Raw genomic sequence first — 21,611 nt, forward strand, 5'->3', positions numbered from 1 at the left:
GTGAAGACCGCAGAGGTTTGTCGAATGAAGACCAAGGAACACAGCAGACAGATCAGGAATGAAGTCGCGGAGAAGTTTAAAGCATGATTAGTTAATAAAACCTTTCCTCATACACTGTACATCTCACACTGTACAACTGAACAACTAAGATTGAAAAGAGTGTGGCCCAAGTGCAAAATCCACCAAGACATGGCCGTCCGTTTAAACTGAAAGGCTGGGTGTTCATCTGAGAAGTGGCTATAGGGCCCCTGGTAACTCTGGAGGAGCTGCAGAGATCCACAGTTTAGGTGGGAGAGTCTGTCGCCATGACAGGACTTTATTTCATTCATTTCATTTTATTTAATTTATTTACAAACAGAAATATTTACATTGTACAATTAATGACGAACAGTGTGTAAAAGGGCTAACTTTGAAGCTATGCAGCTCATAACCAGGGACCCATACACTTACATCACAATACAGAGCAACATGGTAACCTAAAAAAAATCAAACTTATGAAATTCACACCCCATTTAAGGGTTTAAATAAAACATAGGTTAAAAAAAGTATTTTAAAAACTTGCAAGCACTCACCGTGATGTGTTAACATTTTTTTTTATTTATTTATCTTAGGTGTGATTGTGTGAGTTGCTCAGATGTTAAAAACGTAGTAAAATTAAGTTCTAAAAAAAAAATAGAATAGAATAGAATTCATCTTTATTGTCATTGCACTGTCACAAGTACAAAGCAACGAAATGTGGTTTGCATCTATCCAGAAGTGCTATACAGGATATAAATATTATTTATAAGTGTATGTATAAGTAAAGTGCATAAGTAAAAAAGTACATGTGGAAGCATGTGCTCTGGTCTGATGATACCAATATCAAACTTTTTGACTGATTTGCACAACGCTGTATGTGGTGGAAGCCCGCACAGCAAATCACCCTGAACATAGCATTTCCAACAACACCACCTGGGTAGCAGCAGCATCGTGATGCGGGACGCTTCTAGACTGGTCCTATTCACTTTCCAACAGGACAACGACCCTAGACATACAGCGAGAGCTTAAAGAAATAGCCTAAATCAAAGCTTATTCATTGCATTTTGATTGTGTGGCTCCAGTTGCCTTTATTTGGCAGTTGCTAGACAATGAATGAAGAGAAAAGAGGAATAACATGCGGCAAACAGACTCAAACCTGCCACAGCGCCACATCAAAGCCTATCCGTTTGTTGTAATGGCCTAGTCAAAGTCCAGCTCTGAATCTGCGGCCAGGTGTGAAAACTGTTAACTGATGGTCTCTATCCAACTTGACTGATTGCAAGCTTTTATGTAAAATAGAGCAGAGAGTCAGTAAATGTGAAATGTTATTGTGATAAAGTGTGGTTTTATAACGTTTTGGTTTAGGGGGACTAGACACACATGCACATATAGCTCAGGTTTTTATCTGTAAAAAAAAACAGAGTTCTAAACCATGTACTCTTTTTATTCCACTTCATTATGCGCAACTCTGTGTTGCTCTCTCACATAAAAGGAGGTTTGTGGTTGCCTGGGCTGCCTGGCCTCTCATCAGAGGTGTGAGAGATAAAGTAGGCACATGCGCTCATTCGCAGTTAAAGGAGCGGGTACCTGATAGGCGTCTGGGATGTTCACCGTCTCTCCATGCTCAGCCACGTAGCCAATAATCCCTTTCCCCCACGGAACCTGAACTTCATCCGAGTTCATCGAGGGCAGAACGGTGGTGCCCGCGTGCACGTCAAAGAATTTGGACACCAGCGTTTTCTTGTTGCCAGTGCCCTCCACCAAAAACAAGGAGCACCGGTCCGCATCCACCATGATGCAGACAAACACCAGGATCTTGTAGCTGAGACTGGTCAGGTCCAGGTCGTTGGAGATGTCTTTCACCAGCTCCAGGAAGAACTCCCTCTCGCTGTGCTCTTTGAGGTAATACTTGAAATCCACGGCCGTGGCCGGGTACTGGGGGATGTTGACTCTGGACTCCAGCAGCGCGCTCAGGATGTGCGCAGTGGTCGGGGGAAGGGAGCTCGCCTTCCTCAGCAGAGCTCTCCTCCTCATGCTGGTCAGAGGCTCCTGCGCCCTGGAGTTCACATGCTCGTCGTAGGTCCTGTTCGCGTTGATGGCCTTGGACCTTGCGAAAGTTTTGCGCAGCTCCTTCTGCGAGGCTCTCCGCTGCAGACCGTCGCTCCTGCTCGCCCAGCTGTCCTTGCACGCGTTGCCCTTCTCTTCCCGGGGCTCCGCGCTGGGCGCCGCGGCCGCCGGACCCTTGCTCGCCCGATGGTTCTTGAGCCATTTCTCCACCATGCTGTAATTGCCCTTCCTGTTCAGGTAGTCCTCGAACAGGTCGGGATGCGAGTCCAGGAAACTTTCCACGTCAGAGAACAGCATATTTGACACTGCCATGCCTTGCGCTTCGGGTGGTCCTCGGCGAACCAAAGACATAAAACCGGGCGCAGAAATACCATCTATGAGGATTTACCAGACGGGGTTGGGAAAAGAGGATCGCGCAGATGCCAACAACTTCCACGACGCGCTACGCGGGGGGAACCTCTGGAGCTGCATATCCAGGTCCTGCTCTGTGCGGAGAGGGATGGAGAGTCGTTTTGCGCGCCCGCACCTTCCCCGACATCGCTCCCCTAGTTACGGATAATTAGCGCAAACTAAGTAGGCGCAAAAGTGAGAGTGGTGAGAGCACCCGAAACACCTCGCACAGCTCCAGCACTGCGCACTCCCCGTGGTTTGTGTCCTCCTGTACAGATGACGCGGGCTGTGGTTGGCTCGCTCCTGCTGATGCTCGCTTCGTCACACTGTCAGGGAGCTCAGGGTTGCTTCAGCGATCGGCCTTCCTCACGGGGAGTCCAAGTAAATGCTGATGAAGGCAGCTTGACAGATACTATAATTCAGGAGCATTTAAGTACAGTTTTGATACATTAATTTGATCATTCATACCACAAGACGCATATATTGCAACGAGCATAATAATAATAGTAATAATAATAATAACTACTTGCAACAACCTCAGCTCTAAGTAAGGCAATGATAGATAGATAAATAGATAGATAGATAGATAGATAGATAGATAGATAGATAGATAGATAGATAGATAGATAGATAGATAGATAGATAGATAGATAGATAGATAGATAGATAGATAGATAGATAGATAGATAGAAAAACTCAATAATTAAGGATCTCTTTCTTAAATCCCAAACTTTTCGCAGTTTTCTGGTGTGCAGTGGTCTATTTCATTAGGTTATGTAACAGCGACGTTTATTGGCGGAGCGAGTACGTCAGAAAGTCTAATTTTCTCACCAGTGGAACAGCGTGCAGAGGCGCCCTTTGAACGCCAGGGGGCGCAGCACTCCAGCTGTTGCACTGCCTCAGATGATCTAGCGCTGATCTTTTATGCAAAATTTTAAAAGCAGGCAGTCAGAGGTATTTTTAAAGGCGCGTCTCAATAAACTAGAATATTCATTGTAAAGTTTAGTTTGGAATGTTATTTATGTAATTGATTAAAAAAAAAAGCATACAATATGCGATAGTTCAAGCTTTTACGTCTGTTAAGTTTATGATTATGACAGCCAATAAAAAAACATCCAGTTACTCAATGAATGAGAATATGACAACATAAATCTTTTCTGTCAATCCTTGTATTTCTTAGTTTTATTAATGTGATCCTCCGTTTTAAATTTCCTGTTATGCATTTAGAATTACCTTCTGTGTTTATTTTGTAATTTTAATAAACTTGCCTTAGCTTAAGACCTATAAAAAGATTTTCAACATTTGCCAACTGACAAGTCAGCCTATATACTGAAGAGCATGTACTCTTGGTTAGGGTTCCTATTGCATGAATTACTGCACCGTGGCCTGGAGTTGATCAGCCTGCAGCATCTGCTGAGGTGTTAAAAAAGGCCGTTTAATTGCGGCCTTCGGCTTGTCTGCATTGTTGGCACCAGTGAGTCTCATCTTCCTCATCACAATACTCTATGGGGGTTCAGGTCCAGCCAGTCCTCTCTGACCAATCAAGCACAATGATGCCCTAGTCAGTAAAGTTGGTACTTTGTACTGTGTGGGGAGGTGCCAAGTCCTGCCAGGAAATGAAATCAGTATCTTGTCCCTCTGATATGAAATCCTTTATCATTTCTTGACAGACTCTTGTGTCCTAAAGGAGTTTGTTTGATGTGATTCTGCAAATGCTTTAAGTCATAACCATAAAAACAAACAGAAGTAAACATTTAAATCATTCTCTGGTCAGTCTATAATGTTTGATTTTTTTTACCTGGATTTCTGGAATAAATGAACTTTTTGATGGTATCCAAATTTGTTGAATTGGATTTGCTCAAAGCGAACCAGAACCAAATTATAACCCCAAAGTTAATTCTTTAAGAACAGATCATACTGATCACTTCATCCTACTATCTTGAAGGGAGAATGTTCCAACTTTTGTAACTTTAGGCTAACATTTAAAGTCCAAAAACACTGCCTACTGCCAAATTGGAGATGCTATAACTCTTTAGTGAGACAATTCCAAAAATATCCACAATACTTAAAGCTGTTACATAAACATTATAGCTTCACCTTCAGCTCAACACAAACCAACCTGCCAAGCCTAAAATGTAAGTTTAGTGTCAGTTTTATTCAACTCACAAAAATTGCAAAGACAAAAATAATTAGAAAAACAATAGATAACAGCAAGAGGTCCGATTCATTTCCCTAATGTGGAATGCACAGTAGTTATTACATATTTTATTATTCTATATTAGAAAAATATACCCGTTTAAAAAACAGGAAGTTGTCATTTACAAACATCAGCAAGAAAAATAGACATCAGAATTTCATGCACAGCTCCAGCAAACGTGGCCATTTAATCAAAACTTCAGTTTAGCTGGTTGCTCTGCCTCAGGTTTGGAATGAAAAATTCGCTTCTGCTGTTCATTTTAAGACACAAAGACGGATAACGCTGCGCAGAGGAAGGGCCGTTTTACGAAGTGGCCGACTTAAGGTACGCGATGAGGTCAGCACGCTCATTCTTCTTTTTGATGCCAGCGAAGATCATCTTTGTCCCAGGAATGTACTTCTTTGGATTCTCCAGATAAATCATCAGGGTGTCTTCATTCCATGTAATGCCTGCAATGGCAGAAAAAAAGTGCAAAATAAGGTCACAGAAAGTCAAACAGCACAATTTCTGATAATGCTAATAATAATGCTTATACCCGGTAAACGGTAGTTACCTTTGGTTTTGTTGGCATCCGTGTAAGAGTAGCCGGGTGCCTGGCCTGTTTGGCGGCCAAAGAGGCCCCATAAGTTGGGTCCAGTTTTATGCTTCCCACCGTTTTCCACAGTGTGACACTGGGCACACTTTTGGACGAATGTCTTCTTTCCCTTCTCGATGTCGCCCATAGTTTCTGGGAGGGAATAACACACATTTTTTTCTCATTTAAAAAGTAATATATCAGTAGGCCATTAGGGGGCGATATCTGACCTGTTTCAAAACGACTTTATAAAAAGAAATTAAAAACTCATGGAAGTGATCCAAATATGAAACCAAAGCAGTAACTATGACGTTTCTGGACCTCAGATTATTTAAAGCTCAAGGAAAATAAAAGAAAAAAAAAGCTACAGCAAAATATAGGTGTTTTCAAAATTTTTTTAAAAAAAAGCCTCTTGTGTTAAAACATGAAGAAAAATAATTAAGTTTATCAACAACTAATATGTATATAAAAGCAATCTATATCAACATTTGATTCAAATGTACTTTATTTGAAGGAAAACGGCTCACACCGGGTACTAGGCCACGTTGTAGGTAGGAAGTGACAAATCCAGATCTAAGTCGCCCTTTTTTAGTTTAAAACTCAACAGGGCGGAACAAGGAAACCAACCACCAGAAACCCCCAACCTTTTAATTCTCGTCTTACCTTGTGGTTTTAGTTATAGCGCCAAAACAGGTGGATTCAGAAGGTAACCTCTAACTTCCTCGCTTTTGTCCCACGACCGGCCGCCGGCTTCGTAGTCTACGTGATCGAGAAAAAAAAAAAAAACGTGCTTCCTCCTCTGAAAAAAGTTACTCGGAATTCCGCGTCATCAGTCAGCTGACGTTTCATCATCCGCGCCAGGCAATGTCAGAGGAACAAGGTCAAACTGTCAGAAGTCATTGATAAAACGCTTGTCAGCGCCGATACGAGCCAGGGAGCGTCATGACGTCAAAACACGCCGCGCAGCAAACTCCTAAACGAGGCGTTGCGGTATGAAGAAAGAAAGAAAGAAAGAAAGAAAGAAAGAAAGAAAGAAAGAAAGAAAGAAAGAAAGAAAGAAAGAAAGAAAGAAAGAAAGAAAGAAAGAAAGAAAGAAAGAAAGAAAGAAAGATTTAAGGGTCAGAAAGATTCCATCTAAAAAACAAATTTAGCCTGATAATACAGCAACACTGTATTATCAAACAGTTCTTTATCTGAAGGAATGCTGTATAATAAATATTTGTCCACAGTTAAGCCTGAAAGTATTTACACCCTTAGCACAAATGAAAATGAAATAATGCTTCAGATTTACCAATGTGTTTAACTCTGTTCCACCCCTGCCAAACAAGTGGTAAAATTGGGAAGACACTAAAAAGTACCTTTAGGTATTTCCAAGCGTTACGTGAAACTGAAAATATTCACTGTCAGTGAGCCTGCGACTCAGTGGCAGTTCTAGACCAAATTTACCAGGGGGGCCAAGGTGGGGCCAGTGTTTTTTTCACAGGGGCACATAACAAAAAATTAAACAATAAAATGGCAATATTTAACTGTGTAATAATATTAAGTGAGCTACTTGTGGTTTTGGAACTGCAGATTTCAGACCCCTGATCTAGGAGTTGAAAACTTTGCCCCCAACTCAATCCGGCTAAAGCTAAAACGTGAAACATCTTAATTTTTAAACCCTTCTTAGAGTAAAACTGTATAGGTAAAAAAAAAAAAAAAATGGTCAAAGTAACCAATCAGTTATGGTTTCTTTGCCATTGCAAATAATTATGAGAAGTGTATTTAATCTTATGTCTTATGTCTTAGTACAGGGGCCATAACAGGGGCCAGGACCATTTCTACAGGGGCATGGGCCCCTGTTGGCCCCTGTCTAGAACCGCCCCTGCTGCGACTGTTGTTGGATTTGGGATTTCATGGCTGGCTGTGTCTTCCTCTAAAAACAGCAAAACCATGTTAATGATTAAAACGAAACAAATTCTTAGTTTTTTTTTCTCTTCCTGCTGGAAAGAACCAGAAATAGGTGGGACATTTTTACATTTTTATGTAAATTGATGAGCACACATAGCCCTAGAATTCTGAATTTTATAGTTCATTAACTTTCAAATATATATACATATATATAATTTTATTATTATTATTATTATTATTGCTATTTTTTTATTTTGTATCGTCTATTATAAGCAGGACTCCCAATGCTCTTAAAAATAAAACATTTTGTTTTGACATCTAGCTTTTCTCTCCTTCTCTCTTTGCAAGCATGCCAGGTAGAGGCACTCACCTGCAATCTACTGTGACAAAGTGTCTCATTTGCTTTCTGCCGGCTGTACAGATGGGCGCTAGGAGTTGCTGCTAGGCAACAACGCAGTTTCAGAGCCAAATATTTGCCTTCCTTGTATAAATTTCCGAACTTGTTTCCAAAATGGGCGTGTGACTGCACTACTAAGCTATAAAATGATGATTGGAAGATAATAACTATTTTATATTGCAGTTATTTAAATTTTTACTTACCATATTAGTATGTAAATATGATGTTGGTTCAGTCACCCTTTCTTTTCATTTTACTTTTTAAACCATCAATGCAAATCTTAGAAAATGTCTCATCAAGCGCCGTGCAGCAGGAGGGGGCATGGTGCAGGATTTTACTTCTGATAATCTTTGACTATTTTTTAAAACACATAATCGACTTAAAAACACAACATGATTTTGTTTTTTTTATTTATCAGCCTTACCACTTTTGTCATGTCATATATCATTCCCAGTATCAATAAACAAATGTTTCTCAGCATTTATTAATCTGTAACTGTAAATGTCAACAACTAACTAACGGTATTAGTCTATTTTATTTTTCTTCAGTAATCTTGTAGACTTGAAGCAGGAGAGATTTATTGCTATGATTTGCCAAATGCAATGTTTGTTGCTATTATTAAACTGTAAAAACGAAATAAAACTTACATTTCTTTTCTGTTATGGCTGTCTGTTTTCTTCTTCTTATCTAAAGTAAGATATTGCATTAGAAAGGACACATCATGCCTTTAAATTCTTTCTTTTCACATTACAATCATTCAGTTGTGGCCTAAATAAAGTAAAACTGCAATGCTTTGGTCTGAACTTCTTGTTAATTTACCCCCATTTTCCCCCTTTTTACCCCTCTGCTGAGGAATGACTGAGAGCAACTGGTTTTGGTGCTGTCTCTTTAAATCTAAAGAAGACCCTTCACTCCCCGGCCCCCTCCAGGTCGCAGAGGGTTCCACTCTACCGTGTTCGGCCATTTTTGGAGTTTGCTGGAGGGGGGGGCGTCATGAAAAACAGATGACTTACACAGTTGTAGCTTTGGCTTCCTTGAGCTTGGACTACAAAATCGCTCCGAGAAATAAAAAATGGCAGATTCACAAGACTTGGAAGCTGGAAGTCCATGACCTTGTTTAGCAGTAAATACCATGACATAATAGTTTAAAAATAACGTAACGGAAAACAAAGAAAACGGAATGGCTTAAAAAATATGACTAAAAAAAAGAACAAAAAATTATCTACGCAGCACCTGGACAAACTACAATAAAATTTTCTGAACTCCTAGAGACTCCAAGTACACAACAAAATGTGTTAAAGGGCTAAAAAGTGGATTTTGCATGATGTGTCCCCTTTGAAGCTTTTCTGATCAATAACGCTGTTTTCAGGGCAAATTTTATTTATTTACATGAAATATACACGTGACATACACAAATAAAGTACATCACTACAGTTCCTTTAGATAATTCAAATTTGGAGTTTGATTACACTTTGCTAGCTTTCTAATGAGTGTAATTTCATGCAGCACGAAAACATTTTATATAATCAAAGCTGCATATTATACGTACACATTTTTGTCAAGCTGATATATCGATCTGACTAAAGTCATGTTAATTCAACTTCTCTCATTTCCTTTACAAGAGCCTCTGCTTATCTTTTAAAAGTGATTAATGTTGTTGCATATTCCTTTTTTGACGTGTACGATGGCTTTTCTTTTATTATTGGAAAACTGGTAATCAAATGTCCAGCAGAGAAATGTAAGGCTGTTATTGCATAAAACAATCAAAAACCTTTCTCACCTTTAATGTGACATGTGTCCTGTTGGATTACACTGGAAAATGAACCAATCTGAGTGGACAGCATGTAAAATGAAAATAAGTCAAGACAGATGACACACGTGTACACACGTGGTTTACCATAGTGTAGTCGGTGCTGCTGCTTTGCAGCAAGAAGGTCCTGGGTTTAAATTCCGGTCTTGGGTCTTCCTGGATGTGGTTTGCACGTTCTCTCTATACATGTGTACTTCCGGGTTCTTGGAACTTCTTTTGTGGACCTCTTCTAAAGGTCTCTCTAAATTGCCCTTAGGTGTAAGTGAGGGTGTGCATGGTTGCCTGTCCGTAATGGCTCTGTGTTGTCCTTCGATGGACTGGTGACGTGTCCAGGCCCATGACTGCTGGAGATAGACACTACCCCACCTCGTGACCCTACACGGATAAGCAGGTACAGATAATGGATGGACGGATAAGTGCATGTATGCTTTAACTAAATTTCAACTTAATTTCTGTTTCCAGTCTTATTTTTTGGTCCGTGAGGCAGACACCCTGTCTACTTTTAAGACTAATCTTAAAACTTTCCTTTTTGACAAAGCTTATAACTAGAGTGGCTCATGTTACTCTGAGCTACTTTTATAGTTTTACTGCTATAGGCTTAGGCTACTGGAGGACATCAGGGTCTAATTTTCTCACTCTATAGACTTCTACTGTTCTTCAATTATGCATTGTGTGTCGTCATTTCTGCTTTAACTTTCTGTTCTCTCTCTTTTCTCTTCATAGTAGGTACACCTGGTCTGGCGTTCTGTTAACTGTGACATCATCCAGAGAAGACGGCTCACCCGCTACTACCATCTAATGTAGAACAGATTACTGGATCAATGTGTGCTTCTGTGCTTTTTTGTCTCTCTTGTTGTGTCTCTGCTCTGTCTTCTGTAACCCCCAGTCGGTCGAAGCAGATGACCGTTCATACTGAGCCTGATTCTGCTGGAGGTTTTTACTTCACGTTAATGGGGAGTTTTTCTTCCCACTGTCGCTTCATGCTTGCTCAGTATGAGGGATTGCAGCAAAGCCATGTACAATGCAGACGACTCTCCCTGTGGCTCTACGCCTCGCCAGGAGTGAATGCTGCTTGTCGGGGCTTTGATGCAATCAACTGGTTCCCTTATATAGGACATTTTTGACCAATCTGTATAATCTGACCCAATCTGTATAATATGATTGAACTTGACTTTGTAAAGTGCCTTGAGATGACATGTTTCATGATTTGGCGCTATATAAATAATTGAATTGAATTATTTGTAGCATCTCAGCACCCTACATCTTGACGGATCTACCTTTGAGTTCTCTGGATGTCTCCGTTTTTATATCAGATTTTGTTTTGACCTCTGGCTACTATATTCCAAAACTTCCATTTTCTTCTGGCCAAGTCATACTTTGGATTTGGACGTTTGCTTGGACTCACAGTGATGCTGAAGAAAGAAGGAAAGAAAAAAAAAATCCCCTTTTAATCCAGCGTTTAATAATAGGAAAAATTAAAGGAGTTGGGTCTAAAATCCACCTAAAAGAGTTTAATGCAAATTGCTCCAGCAATCTTGACTGATTCTAGCCTCAAACCCAGTCCGAGCTTTGTCCTCAGCTCCAGCTCCGCGTTTTGGCGCTCGCTCGCCGGCCGCCCGCGCTGGATCCACTCCGCGCTTTGCTCCGCGCCTAAAGCCGATCTTGCTGCAGGGAGGAGCGACCGACCGCCGGGGTGCAGTTGAGAGACGAGCTGAGCATCACAGCCCCGCATTCAAGGAAACGGACTAACACAGCAGTTTTTTTCCCCTCCTCTTTCTCTCTCCCTGCACTTCCCACGGTGATTATTGTTGTTGTTTTTTATTTGCTTCCGTAAAGCGCAAGAGCTTCACGATGTGAAATAATGATATTATACAGGTAGAGCCCGATGTGAGCAGGTTGTCCCCGAGGAGCGGGGATTCTCTGGCCAGTCAAGGAAGACCCCCTCAATTGTTTCCTGCGCCAAGAACTGTGAAGACATGGTGACCAGGGCGCATCTGTGGTAAGGCAGCCAAGCTTTTCTCTCCGATTCATAGCGCCGCTCATGTTCCGTTAGCGACGGGGTGACTGGATGCGGGGATCCGTTTTAGCCCACATGCACCGAGAGCTTCTCATCTTTTTTTTTTTTTTCTTTTTTTTTTGTATTTGCATCCCGAGTGAATCACCGAGGACCAGTCAGACATGACCACGCAGCGCAGCCGCCTCTCACGCAGCCCGCAGCCGGGATGGTGAAACTCCTCCAGTATGTAACCAAATCAGCGCCCGTCAAGCATCCATGACAACATGGATGCTCTTAAATTGGAGTAACTCACCATCCAACCAACCAACTCGGAAACGGACTTTGATGATGTAATGATGATGCGTCATTGTTACATTTACATGTTTTTATACATATATATATATATATATATATATATATATATATATATATATATATATATATATATATATATGACGAGTTCTGCGTTTATTTCCCCACACGTCTCATCTATTAATGCATAAGATCATTATTCTGCATTTATAATCCCACGAACCCAACTCATTCTGTTGCTGGTGTTTGGATAGTAGCTAATAATGATCATTTTAAAAAGTCCCCCCTCTTCCCACTATCATCCAGCCTGCTTTTTTAAAGTGAAGGTCAGCCAGTGACACTGCAGTTAGTCATGATCGTCCTGAACCACACACAAAAAAAACAACTACAGAAGATCAGAGAGGTATGAAAGGTCTGGGTGGTTCGTACCCAACGTCCCCTTTGGATGGACGCCTGTTTGATCGGCAGTGATGATTGATTCCCTGATGTATTGGTCAGCCCTGCCCGGGGGTGGAAAAAATCATCCTGTCAAGTGTTCTCATCTCATTTAGGTCATGTCTTTTGGACATGGCCAATAATAAAGGCACGGGCGGCATGAGACGCTAACGCTGAGTAAAAAAATCGCCTCATAATTAAAGGTTAAAACAAAATGTCCAACTTAATCTGATCGTTTGTTTTGCTGCTACAACCTACTGTTTACTGCAGGTGCAATAATATTGTTGATAACTTCTGATTTTGATATATAGATCTAAACTCTTTCTGCATTTAGTCACTTTTTTTTGTTAGGGCTTATTGCACAAGCTATTATGCATTATTGTAGCTCAGCTGTTCAAAGAGTAACACAAACATAACAAGATGTTATTAACTGGTTAATTAGCCACATTGCGCCCGCTGTCATCTGCTTAGCAGCCGACCGTGATGGGCTTGCTCTGTACATTTCCAGCCCATGGCTGTCCGTATTACATGTGGACGGACATATTCACCAACCAGACAAATGTAAGCGAGGGATAAACGTAAGAGGCTTCTTTCAGCCAGCTGACCGACAGTTTGCAGCTCTGGTAAATTTAACTCACAGGATTAGTGCGCAATTTTGAAACTGTAACTTTTTAAAACTTTGGTACACCTTGATAACCCGACCATACCCTCTACAACATGATGCTCACATAGTTTTTAATTTTTTTAAGTTGTTTGTATTATAATCTAATAATAGCACAAAAATCCAAGTGTTGTTTTTTGTTTTTGTTTTTTCTCCAGAGCTCATAGTATTTTTATTTAAAAAAATTTTTACAGACTCGTGACCAAAGGTGAGGTCTCTGAGCCAACGTCTTTTCAACTGAGCCTGTTAAATGAAACATTTGTTGCTAATCAATCAATGCAAACTTGGTGAAATAGTTTTTTTTTCATTTAAAGGAAAGTTTAAACCCTGATGTGATTTTCCAGGACTAACAATGGCCCCGTTTATACGGAGAAAAAGAGTTAGGTTGAGTTGTAGGAAACTCGTGTGAACAACACGCTGTGGTCTTCAGAGTCGCCACGTCTCAACACAGCTGCACATTTATGATGGACTTTGAGGAGAGACGTGGGAACACATTTTAGATGACTGTCGGCCTCCGTGGCAATTTTAGGGACAGGCAACTAAAACATCTGTAAATGTCAGTTTTATTGAAAATATGATGAAATGAAATGATCACATCTTGGTTAGCGGCTCAATACTACTGATTGCACCTGGCTCTGTGAAGCGGTCCGTTTGATAATGGGTCGGTCCAGGGCTGACTTGTTAAGATCATCGCCACCACTAACAATGTTTCAATGTGAAATTGGTGGAAAGAGGGACAAGAATAAAAGTTGCCGAGCCTAAAAGCAGTCACAGTTAACTGAATGTATTTGTGAACAAACTGAGCTCAACTACAAGAAAAATCTTAAACCTTTAACCTCAGATTCTAACTATGTTAACACAGCAATCAAACAAGAACTATTGCTCGTACTTTTACAAAGTAAACTTATCCTTTAAATATTGAATTATTATTTTAAACCATCTGAAGTTATCCATTGATGTGAGACTCCTGATGGTATGGGGGCCTTAGCAGATGCATGTGCCTTGGGCCGGCCACATTTCTGGAGCACTATTTGTGTTTATCGGGCTCCGACCGTATGCAGTGACAGATGGATTGCCACAAGATGATATTTATGCTAATAATAAAAAAACACTCTTTGCCTCGCATTTACCATCAATTTCATTATTAGAATAAATGCCTTAAATTATTGTGATAAAACCTTCAGTCTTTCTCACCCATCCCTATATTACACCCAGTTTCTACATTTGGGGTTCTGATACTCGTTCTGGGCCAGACGATTAAATACAGACCTGTACAAAACATCAAATAGCAATATCAAATGTTTTGGACGTTGCATTTGAAAAGCACTGCTTGCGTGCATGTGGGGAGGGTGTTAAATTTAAATTGCCACGTGTTCATAGTGGGCTAGTAGCATGTATTGTCTGCTGGCAGCGGGCTAAGACCGCATGTTTGATGTGAACCCGGGTTCAAATCCTGATTGCGTCAGGAAGGGCGACCGGAACATTGTGGGTTTGATTCCAGCTTCCCCCTGTCGCATGTTGATGTGCCCCTGGGCAAGGCAATTAACCCCAAACTGCCTACCAATTCAATTAAATTTTATTTATATAGCGCCAATTCACAACACATGTCATCTCAAGACACTTTGCAAAGTTAAATTCAAATCAAATCATACAGACAGATTGGTCAAAAAGTTTCCTATCTAAGGAAGCCCAGCAGATTGCATCAAGTCTTGACAAGCAGCATTCACTCCTCCTGACAGAGCGTAGAGCCACAGGGAGAGTCGTCTGCATTGTCCATGGCTTTGCAGCAATCCCTCATACTGAGCAAGCATGAAGCGACAGTGGAGAGGAAAACCTCCAGCAGAACCAGGCTCAGGGTGAATGGACATCTTCCTCAAACGACTGGGGGTCAGAGAAGACAGAGCAGAGACACAATATGAGCATAGAAGGACACGTTGATCCAGGAATCCTTTCTATATTAGAGGGTAATTACCGATCTACGTATAGGTGTATATGCGTGTTAGTGAGTGCGATTGGGTGAATGTGGCTATGTTGTAGAGTGCCTTGAGTGGTCAGTATGACTAGAAATGTACTCTATAAATTCAGTCCATTTACTTTCGCTTTCAGTCCCCTTGTTGCCCGCCTCCTGCACCTGAACTAGAGTTTAGTGATTGCGATGTACTACAGGAATAGGATTAAGGCAAATTTGACTAATGGCGGTAACAAAGTGGCTTATGGTCAGCAAGAAACATAATGAGAGACAGCTCCTCCTTGTGCCCGGAAAAAATAAATAGGAAAAAAAAAAATGCAAAATGACGGTCACCTTTGGTTTTTCCTGTTTTGAGTGAAATTTAGGAACTACAGATCATCCAGATCAAGTCTCTTTTACATCTAAATAACATCTAAGTAGGGCAGCCCAAATCACGCTGGTATTTTAATCTTAACCCTATTATGGAAAATTGTATATGTCCTGAAGCTATGAAACGCAAAAACCTAAAATCATTAAGATTGTTGTTTATGTAGGGTCTGACCTCTTTTCTTGTTTTATGCACACTTTTTATTATGGGTAAAAAACGAGGCAGTACTTTAAAAAGGCTTTCAACGTGTTATGCTGAGCTCTACCTTGATGATGTAATGTATTCAGCCCGGGACAAACTGGCTCTGTCCAGCTGGTGCTGTTTAAAAAAAAAAAGGGAAGCCTAGTTTAAAGGGATGCGCTGCTGACTGCATGTAAATGTCACACAATATCTACACTAATTTAGCCTAATATCGTACGTTTAGGCAAAAGGTCAGGATCTATTGATTTGCATTATTAGCCAGTTGCGTATCCAAACAGGGCTTGTCTTTTAAGACCCAGTAATATAATATAAGGACACGGGGCTGCTTTTGTTGCCCCATTTAATTATGCAACAGTGTGTGGGATCAGCAAACTTGTTTCACTTTATAGCATCAGGTCAATACTGCGAGGTCGTGTCTCTTGTATGTGGTGAAAACACGAGGACGGCTGTCATTCTGCTCCCGTTACAGCGCAGTTACCACCTAGCTCTATCCTATTACATGTTGGTAATGAGTAATGCCATCAGCATTCATGTCGCATTTAACAAGCAGCAGCTGTATATCAAGATATAGTTTCACATCTTCACTCATTTGTTTAATATCATGCTTTACCTGCCTGGCTGGGCTTGGTTCACACCAAAACCAATGATAGTGCTCCTTCACGGCTTTGACTGTTTCTCTCTTTCTCTCCTTTGTCAGCAACCAGGGCTGGGCGATATGGACCAAAAATAATATCTCGATATTTGGCTGAATGCCGATATACACTATTTATCTCGATGTGTTTTTCTTTTCATAAAGTAATTATAAAAAGGCTCGCAGGCACGTTGTTTAACAAAGCGCTGTAGAAAAATATGAGAGACGGCTGAAAAATAACCTACTGTAATACACAAAAGCATAATTAAAACGCTACATAGACCATCTGGATATAAGCAATATAGTCTCGTCTTCCTTCACAGTGCATTTTCAGCAAAAGCCCACTGTGGAGAGAGCAGCAATCCCTCTCGCTATACTCTGTATAGACCCTAACTTCTGTGTCATAGTAGTCAAACTATCCTTTTTCATCATATTAATTTAGTTTATTATTTACTGGTACTTTATCTACAGCCTTGCTTATGTCATGAAAAGTTATCAGAGCATTGCTCAAAAGTCGTTCTGCCTTTAGGATTTTCTCCTAGAAAAAATTTGGAGAACGTGATAAAAAAAAAAGATCCATAAAATGCTCTGCTTCATTATTTTTACAATTTGTGAACGACACACTTTTGGGCAATCCTAACTGACCTGTAGCAGGACATTAGTTTGATTATTTGCCAGACAGTAAAAAGAAAATGAAGCTATTTGAGTTTTTATTAGAGATGCAAGACATTAGCATCGGTATCGGCCGATGTTAATATTTTTTTAGCTAATCGGTATCGGTTCAAAAGGTAAACCTGGGCTGATATTAATACTGATATTTATTTCCATCTTGTTGCCATTTGTGTACGCATTTCAGGAGGAGGAGGGGAAGAGGTATGCCATGTGGTATTTTTTTGGGCATCAGTCTTACTGATGTAGCAGATATCGGCCAAAGCAGCAATATTATCGGATATCAAAATTGGCCCAAACTGGGATATCGGTGCATCCCCACTTTTTAATACATTTGTAAATGTCTGGTTTCAGCTGTACCTCTCAAACGAAACAGGACATGACGTGCTTTGGGTGGTCAGCATGACTGGAAAAGCGCTATATAAGTTCAGTCCATTTACCATTTACCATTTACCATTTACGTGTCACACTTCGTTGATTGAGGAAATATTTCTCTGTTTTGAGATGCACAAAGTGAAGATGCTAAGTTTTACACGCTGAAATACACTTGCCGGCCACTTCATTAGGTACACCTGGCTCATATTGGGTAATTGCCCTGATAACAGATTAAACATTTCAAACAACAGTCAAAATAAGCAAGTTTCAACTATAGGTTAACTCAAATAATACAAGGAAAACTAATCATCTGCTGCTCCTCGCCAATCGCTAACGTCTGACACAAACGTAGTTTTGAGAGCAGCGAAGAGAGTTTATAGACCCACCCCCCTCTCCAATCCATCACATGGGACCGCCAGACCCGCTTCTACTTTAGATGTCAATGCCTATTCCTTTTTCCTTTAATGTATCGCCGACCTTTATGTTTATTTGAATTTTTTTTTTAATGTGTTACACAACAGCTTTTTGCAAGATGACTCATTTGTTTTAAAACTTCCCTTCCACGCTCTCGCTCAGGAAGTCTTGCTCCACTAACACGGGGGTGAGAGCGCAGATAAACACTGTTAACGGCAGTTAAAATAATTATCATATCCATCCTGCTTCCTTAGCAAGGAGCAGCTGCATTACATTACGTTATTAGATTGAATTTAAGCTCAATCAAGCCGTTAGATGACTGAAATTTCCACAAAGGCTCATAGCTGGTTGTGGAAGATCCCTTTCTTTACTGTCTGAGGACATTTTATTTTCTATAAAATCTTAGTGCAGCGGGGTTTTTTTTTTTGTCACTGTGACACCTGAATTTCCCCACGGTGGGACATTTAATGTGTTTCTGTTCTGTCTGTTCTATTAGGCGCTTGGAAAATGCAAACACAAAGGATAACTGCCTCATTCTGTTGCATGCTATTGCTACTGTTGCTTTGCACAACCGAAGGATCCTGATGGTGTAACATGATCTTAAATGCTACTATGGGTAATTTGCTTTGTTAAATGCAGCTTCTGAAATGAGTTCAAGCAGTAAGCTGACTGGTTGCTTTAGGTCGGAAGCCTTTCTTGATGCCCCCCAGGTCGTTTTTGTCATTTAAGGGGCTTTTTTTTTTTTTGGTGCGACTAAAAAGACTTCTCCATTTTTATGGAGGTTTATTCTTCACACATGGGAAATGTCTGTGGCGGCTAGCAGATGCTCATCCATCATCCTGGAGAATGAATGCTATTGATTGGAGAAGCAATAATGGCAGTAAGAGCAGTAAATGACAGCTCCACATGAACAATGTTAAAAATCAATGAGAAGACAAATACAAAATCCCGTTTTTCCTTTTTAGAACAATGTAAAAAAAAAAGTGTATTAAAAATCTCAGACATCCAAAGCAATTAGCAAAAAAAAAAAAAAAATCAGTCGGGTTGGTGTGAAATGGCTAGATGATGAAGTGTTTTGGCAGAGCTTTTATGGTGGATTCATGTGAGCTGCTCTGTCTTCCTTCTGAGTGGACCGCATTCATGATGACTGGATTAAGAACAATGAGCTTATGACTCACACGGTCCTGATCGGACGCTTCTCGGACCCGCCATAGCTTTCAAAAGACGGAGCAGCTTTGCTGTCCAACGGAACAGCAGAGAAACTTTTCAGTTTGTCAAATTTATGACTGAGGGTTTATTTTGTTTTCTTGGCGATTGGGTTTTACGGTTTACTGCATATAAAATCTATAATCTAGTTAAAGGTAAATCAGAAATTGGCTTAAAGTACAGTGCTTTGTAAGGGTATTCACACACTTGACCGTTATCACATTTTGTCATGTTAGAGCCAGAAACTTCAGTTTATGTTTTACTATTGTTCTTTTTTTTGTAACATAAGAACTCAAAGAAGTGGATAAAACTTGGACTCTTGTCAAGTTGTCTTTACTGAACAGCTCTAGACGGAGTCAGGTTGAATGAAGAACATCTGTGAACATCAGTTTTCCGGTCTGGATCTTGAATGGAGCATTCTTATTATTATTTGGGCTTTTCCGTTTCAGGGTTCGCCACAGCAAGTAATCTCTCTCCATCTGAACCAATGTTCTGCTTCATCTTTACTCACGCCAATTACCTTCATGTCCTCTTTCACTCCATCCATAAATCCTTTCTTTGCATTTCCTTTAGACCTCCTGCCCGGCAGTTCCAGTCTCACTATCCCTCCTCCGTACATGTCAAAACCATCTCAGCTTGCACCCGTTCCAACCTGCTTTGACACATTTCTTCTCTTCTTTTCCACACATGCCATTGCTCTGGACTGTTGACCTTAAGTACCTAAAGACCTCCACCTTCTTTATCTGCTCTCTGTAATCTCGTGACTCCGCTTGGCTCCACTTTCATTCACGCGCGTATTCTGTCTTGCTACGGCTAACCTTCGTTCGTCTCCTTTCCAGGGCATAGCTGCGTTTCTCTAGATTATCCTCCACCAGTTCCCTCCTCTCACCTCAGATCACAACGTCATCTGCAAACATCATAGTTCATGGAGATTTCCGTCTAACCTCATCGGTCAACCTGTCCATCACCACAGCAAACGAGCCGATCCTTGATGCATTCCCACTTACTTGAACTCCTCTTTTACACCTACAGCACACCTCACCGCTGTGTTACGGCTCTCACGCGTGTCCTGCACCACTCTTAACCCGCTTTTCTGCTACTCCAGACTTCCCTTTACAACCCCACAGCTCCTGTCTTGGCACCCTGTCATATGGTTTGTTTAGATCTACAAAAACACCGGCGCAATGGAACGCCTGCTTTGATCTAACCGGGAGCTGTGCAAACTTTTTGGCACGTGGTCCTGTTTACTTTGGAGTTAGTGTAAGAAGATCTTAGTGTGTTAGTAATGATTTATTTTGTCCTGGTGAGAATTGAGGTGAGAAACTTATAATACAGCTATAAGATTAATTCCGGCCAATCATCATCTCAATTCTCACCCTCATATGGGTGATCAAAACATCGTTCCTTTAAGCCAGGCCAATAACAACCCTAACGACTCCTCGTTACAGAGGAGTGGACCAGTTTCGGTTCAATCTGCTGGCTTAATGGCTTTAACGACCGCCCATTACTAAGGGGTGGATCTGTTTCGGTTGAATTTGCATGTTGTCTAAGCCATTACAAGGCCTTTGTTAGGCAGTAGTATAAAGCTTGTTACTCAACATTACTCCAGACTTTTTGAATTAAAAAACAAAGCTTCCTGGAGAGGAAGCGAAACGTCTTCAACTACGGAAAACCAAGTCCAGTTGCTTTGTTTTTTTTACTTCTTTTTGGAATGATTTATTTTGTCCTTAATGAAAATAAAAACTATACATCTGCTTCAACCACCTTTGCTGGACCAGATTTCTCTCATTTGGTCCTGCAGCTCAAGACTCCCGTGATCTAACCCGTTCTGTTGTAGCTCTGGCCGGATGTTTAGGATCACCGTCCCGCGACAAGGTGAACTTCCACACCCGCCTAAAGCCTTTGGCAGCCTTGAACAGGTTTTCGTCTGGGATGCCACTGTGTTTACCTCCATTGATCCTCCCAGCTTCCCTTCCCCTACTGAAGAAAAGTATCCCCACACCATTATTCTGCCATAACCGTAGTTTCGCAGCAGGCACGGTGTGTTCAGGGTGATGTGCAGTGTTATCATACAGCGCTTTGCTGGCAGAGCAAAGCAATGGGACCTCTGCTGGGCTTTCTTCAATCCATGGCTTTCCTCTTGGATCCTTTCCATGAAGGCGAGACTTGTTTAGTGTGGCGGCGTGTTGTATTTCAGGGTGTAAAAGTAAGAGGGCTGAATACAAAGCCACATTTTTCTGTCTTTATGACCTGTTTATGACTACAATAAAAAGGGAGACACGCCATGGATAAGAGTTAAATATAAATATGAATTTCTCTAACACACAGCAAGCTAAAAATCTAAATGTACAATATGAGGCGGTGCGAAGGTCGGTCAGCTCAGGGGTGTACGGTGTGCGTGAGTGGAGAATATGTAGATGTAGTGCACACCTGAGTTGGCAGCCGGGCTTTAAATAATTGAGGAAGTCCCGAGGAGTTCAACATGACAGTAATCGGTTCTGCACTAATTTATGTTTATCGCATAAAACCTAAATAGGATCATCCTTTTAGCCAGGCATATTAAGTTTTGGATTTACGATTCTTATGATTTCGTAGCTGTTTTGATTTATTATCACTAGGAGGGTTCCCGTTTTTCAGTCCCCGAGACCAGGAATGCTCTAAGAGTGAAAAACCGAAGTGAAAATGATCGGTCCAAATGGATCCTTTTGGTTTTCGCTTCACATCCAGTTTTATTTTTCACATCCTGGACGATGCGTGACAGTTTTTTTTTTTTTTTTTGTTTTTTTTTTACCAACTCCTCTCCCTGTTTTCCCCTACAAACTATAGCTTACGCCCTCTGTGATTAATAATGCATCAGAGTAGTGAAATGTACATTGAAAGCACACTGGGTCAAGGAGAGCGGATGTGTTAAATAGGCTAAGCCCAACACACTGTGTGAACGGACTTAGCGGCTTGTCTTACAGTAGTTTACACCCTGGTTGGCTTAGGACAAGGCAGAGTGGGGATGATGACGCGACCGAAGGCTCTGAATT

General features: G+C 40.9%; 3 protein-coding genes across 6 annotated transcripts in view; 1 reads left to right on the forward strand and 2 right to left on the reverse strand.

Moving 5' to 3' along the window:
- The window catches only part of pde11a (phosphodiesterase 11a), a 56,478-nt gene extending 53,407 nt beyond the window's left edge, over nt 1–3,071 (reverse strand). The window contains exon 1 of the mRNA XM_036139331.1: nt 1,606–3,071. Within this exon, the coding sequence (XP_035995224.1) occupies nt 1,606–2,436 (831 nt within the window). The 5' untranslated portion in view covers nt 2,437–3,071. The remainder of the gene's footprint in view (nt 1–1,605) is intronic.
- Nucleotides 3,072–4,611: 1,540 nt separating this feature from the next.
- LOC105932136 (cytochrome c iso-1/iso-2) lies at nt 4,612–6,108 on the reverse strand. Its single transcript, XM_012871148.3, has 3 exons — nt 5,910–6,108; nt 5,226–5,399; nt 4,612–5,121 (listed from the first exon to the last, which is right to left on the reverse strand). The coding sequence occupies exons 2-3, from the start codon at nt 5,392–5,394 to the stop codon at nt 4,976–4,978; spliced, it is 315 nt and encodes a 104-aa protein (XP_012726602.2). The 5' UTR covers nt 5,395–5,399; nt 5,910–6,108; the 3' UTR covers nt 4,612–4,975.
- A 4,904-nt stretch (nt 6,109–11,012) lies between these two features.
- The window catches only part of osbpl6 (oxysterol binding protein-like 6), a 59,133-nt gene continuing 48,534 nt past the window's right edge, over nt 11,013–21,611 (forward strand). The window contains exons 1-2 of one of the 4 annotated variants that reach the window (XM_036139332.1): nt 11,013–11,342; nt 20,381–20,454. The gene's annotated coding sequence lies outside the window, so the exon portion shown is untranslated. Of the gene's footprint in view, nt 11,343–11,489; nt 11,583–20,380; nt 20,455–21,611 lie in introns of those variants that run through there. The other 3 variants (XM_036139333.1, XM_036139335.1, XM_036139334.1) reach the window with 3 other exon arrangements.

The sequence above is a fragment of the Fundulus heteroclitus genome, chromosome 7, assembly GCF_011125445.2.
Source record: "Fundulus heteroclitus isolate FHET01 chromosome 7, MU-UCD_Fhet_4.1, whole genome shotgun sequence".
Classification (NCBI taxonomy): Eukaryota; Metazoa; Chordata; class Actinopteri; order Cyprinodontiformes; family Fundulidae; genus Fundulus; species Fundulus heteroclitus.

Excerpts from the sequence above, each read along its gene's own strand:
- LOC105932136 (XM_012871148.3), bottom strand. The coding sequence starts at position 5,394 with ATGGGCGACATCGAGAAGGGAAAGAAGACATTCGTCCAAAAGTGTGCC. Across the intron at positions 5,122-5,225 it reads GGATGCCAACAAAACCAAAG|GCATTACATGGAATGAAGAC; the intron begins GTAACTACCGTT and ends CTGCCATTGCAG.